This window comes from Nelumbo lutea, chromosome 1 (genome assembly GCF_056320005.1).
Source record: "Nelumbo lutea isolate HS-2025 chromosome 1, American lotus-T2T, whole genome shotgun sequence".
Classification (NCBI taxonomy): domain Eukaryota; kingdom Viridiplantae; phylum Streptophyta; class Magnoliopsida; order Proteales; family Nelumbonaceae; genus Nelumbo; species Nelumbo lutea.
The window spans coordinates 116,933,769-116,936,824 of record NC_142684.1 but is presented as its reverse complement, the minus strand read 5'-3'; the positions used below and the strand labels follow the sequence as shown (position 1 = coordinate 116,936,824).

The 3,056-nt window shown below is 39.3% G+C and overlaps 1 protein-coding gene across 4 annotated transcripts; it reads left to right on the top strand.

Moving 5' to 3' along the window:
• Positions 1 to 1,290: 1,290 nt before the first annotated feature.
• Positions 1,291 to 2,784, top strand: LOC148876993 (protein RGF1 INDUCIBLE TRANSCRIPTION FACTOR 1-like). 4 transcript variants are annotated; one of them, XM_088964340.1, is made up of 4 exons: positions 1,291 to 1,654; positions 1,740 to 1,814; positions 2,035 to 2,175; positions 2,279 to 2,784. In XM_088964340.1, exons 1-4 carry the CDS (start codon positions 1,481 to 1,483, stop codon positions 2,639 to 2,641), a joined length of 753 nt encoding a protein of 250 aa, XP_088820466.1. In that variant the 5' UTR covers positions 1,291 to 1,480; the 3' UTR covers positions 2,642 to 2,784. The 4 variants fall into 4 exon arrangements, with proteins under 4 accessions (XP_088820466.1, XP_088820463.1, XP_088820465.1 ...); XM_088964337.1 differs by having other exon boundaries at positions 1,414 to 1,654; positions 2,077 to 2,175; XM_088964339.1 differs by lacking the exon at positions 1,740 to 1,814 and having other exon boundaries at positions 1,414 to 1,654; positions 2,077 to 2,175.
• The last annotated feature ends 272 nt before the right edge of the window (positions 2,785 to 3,056 follow it).

The following is a 3,056-nucleotide window of genomic DNA, read 5'->3' as shown; positions in this document are numbered from 1 at the left end:
TAATTCTTAATTTTTTTAATCCAAACTTTCTTTAGATAGATATAGATAAAAAGTAGGGGAGATGATAAATAGAAATTAGAGATAATTTAGGAGAGAAACTCTCTACTAAATTAGAGATAATTATGAAGATAAATAGGAATTAGAGATAATTCTGGAGAAAGTGGGGGTGATAGTTTAGGATAAATTTTAGGAGAATAGATTATTTAGGTTATTGGGAAAGTGTATCCCATTGGTTATTTAAAAAAATGACATGGAATAAAAAAAAAAACAAAAAATGAGAAAATTTCTTAACTATTTTGTTTTATATATAGATAGATAGATAAATTATCTCTCAAATACAGGGCTTGCTAGCTTCCTTTTCTTGCAAAACAAGATGAGTCTTGGATTTCATAAGGCTCTTTGGCTATGCCACTTGATTGTGAATGGATGTGGCAATGTCTTAGGCTCAAGCCATAGACACTTACAAGATAAAATTATAAACTATTATTTTTTTTTCAAATTTTAATATTCGAGATCATAGCCTTGTGTGTTGTTATTGCATTTAAAAAAAAGAATAGAAAAAAGGCCAATTAAGAGCCATTGCCTTGTGTGTTGTATTTGTCTAATGTATTCGTTTATTTAGATATAAGGCAACATTCACGAAATGATTATAAACAAGTTTATGTTCCAGACAGCCAAACAAAACGGTTTGGTTTCTATGGTAAAACAATTTGACTTTTTTCTTGGTTTTATTTAAAGAATTATCTTTCATAATCATAGAAATTTTCACATTAAATACACGTGCGTGCTGTGCTGCCCTTCTGCTAGTATAGATAAATGTTTATTATACAAATAAGAAGTTAAATTAAATTAATACTTTTCGACCTAACCATAACCCGACCCAAACTTTTGAATTCGGTTCGAGCTAACCCGGCCGGCCAAGCAGCAAGCTCCAAAACTCCCACCCTGTACCTGTAGGCTGTAAGTTGTTTCACCTTAATCCATAATACGCATACGCTACTACCAAAAAAGTATTCCGTAATACACTGCACACAGTATTGGTGATGCTGATCTAACGTTTTTGACAGCTCAAAGATCCTTGGTCTCGTCTTTCGAGAAAATCGACCTCGATGCTAATGTTGGACTTCAGCGTCAGCAATCTCGATCTCTGGATTAACGGTTATTATTTGTTGGTTTAATGTAATACTTATTGTCTTTAATCCTCCGATCGTACATCTCACAGAACCACCAAAAGGTTCATTCATCTCCCTCGATTCCAATCTGACGGTTAATTTGACGTTTGCATGTAAGTCCTATTGAAGGACGCACTCCTTGGGGTTCAGATGCGGATGTCGCGACCGCAGCAGACAAAAGGACAAACGAGTTGCCGAAAAAACCAGGGAAACTGAATTCCAAAATAAATTAAACCGAATCAGATTCTCTCTATCTCTCTCCACAATTATCTCTCTTGAGATTGCACAGTGCAGCAGAATCTGCAGACATGAAGCAACAGAACCCTTCATGGATATTTTCTCTCTTATCTGAAAAGTTCTTCGATCCATGTGTTGTTCATGAGAATGCCAAGAAGAACGAGAAGAACACATTTTGCTTGGATTGCTGTATCACCATCTGTCCTCATTGTCTCAACCTTCACAACTCCCATCGCTTGCTTCAGGTGCCAATGCCTCCACTCTTTTAGTACTCGATATGTCTCTGCGATTTTTCTTTTAATTTCTGAACTGAATTGATGGTTTGGTTAGGTCCGTCGGTATGTATATCACGACGTCATCAGGCTTGACGATATGGAAAAACTGTTTGATTGCGGTTTTGTGCAGGTAAAAGCTCTGGCCTCGACTCTGTGCTTTTCTGGTTTCATTATAGAAATGACGACGATGCAAATAAAGTAGGATTTGCGTTGCGGGAAATTTCGGGTTTTCGAGATTTACTTTTACAACACTACGAACTTTCTCTATGTGGAAACCCGTTCAATTATCTTTGGAATTTTTCTGGGTATTGAGAAAGGTTTTGATTTTTAGTAGTTGTTTTTTGCTACAGTCTTATAGCACCAATAATGCGAAAGTGGTTTTCCTGAACCAGAGACCTCAAACGCGCACTTTCAAAGGCTCTGGTAGCTTCTGCAACAGCTGCGACAGAAACCTTCAAGAACCTTTCCAGTTCTGCTCTCTAGCTTGCAAGGTATTAAACTAAACAAAGCGTAACACAAAACAACACAAGACAGCTGTTTTAAAAAACCGCTAGTTGTTTTCCGGCTCCGGCATGTTGTCTCCTTCCATTTCAGGTTCGGTATCTCGTGGACTGCGATGGATTCGACTGCGAGTACTTACCATTGTCGAACTTCGTATACGCGCATATCGAGAGAGTGAAGGAGCTCGAGGACGGAGACGGACAGGTGACGCCGAGTTCAGTTTTGGACGGTGACGATGAGATGATGGTTTCTTACCGTAAATCTCCCGGTTCCATCTGCACAAACAGCGATATTGGGTGTTTAACGGTCGGGTGTACTGCCAGAACGGAAAAGGTGACGAGGAAGAAGAGATCGACGAAGTTCGCGGCCGAAAGCTCCTGTTATTACCGAAATACCCCACTCATTTCTTCTTCATCCAAACGGAAAGGAATTCCATTTCGTAGCCCTCTCTATTAGATAGGGGTTGAATTTTGTCTCGAACTTTCTGTTTAATACTGCCAAGACAAAAAGAAACTGTGACAGAGAAACTGCATGCAAGACCAAATCCAATTAATGTTTTGAGTGGGAAATTAAAGTTAATTGTTTCTGTGCCTTCTAAACAGCTAAGCTCTGTTTGTTTTTCCTGAATCGAGTGGACAGGGATTCAGGGAAGGGGTGAAAACTGACGGAAAGTCTTACTCCATGGTTGAATGAATTCTACAGGTGGGCCGGAAAGGAGATGTTCAACGGATTTCAATTCTTGGTACTTGATTGACCCCTCGTCCTCGTGCGTAGGAGTGCAACTCAGGCCAGTTGGGTCGGGTTGAAGGTCAACCAGCTCAGCCCTAAAGATGTACATCTCGGATCGGGTTTGGCGTAATCCGAGGTTGAG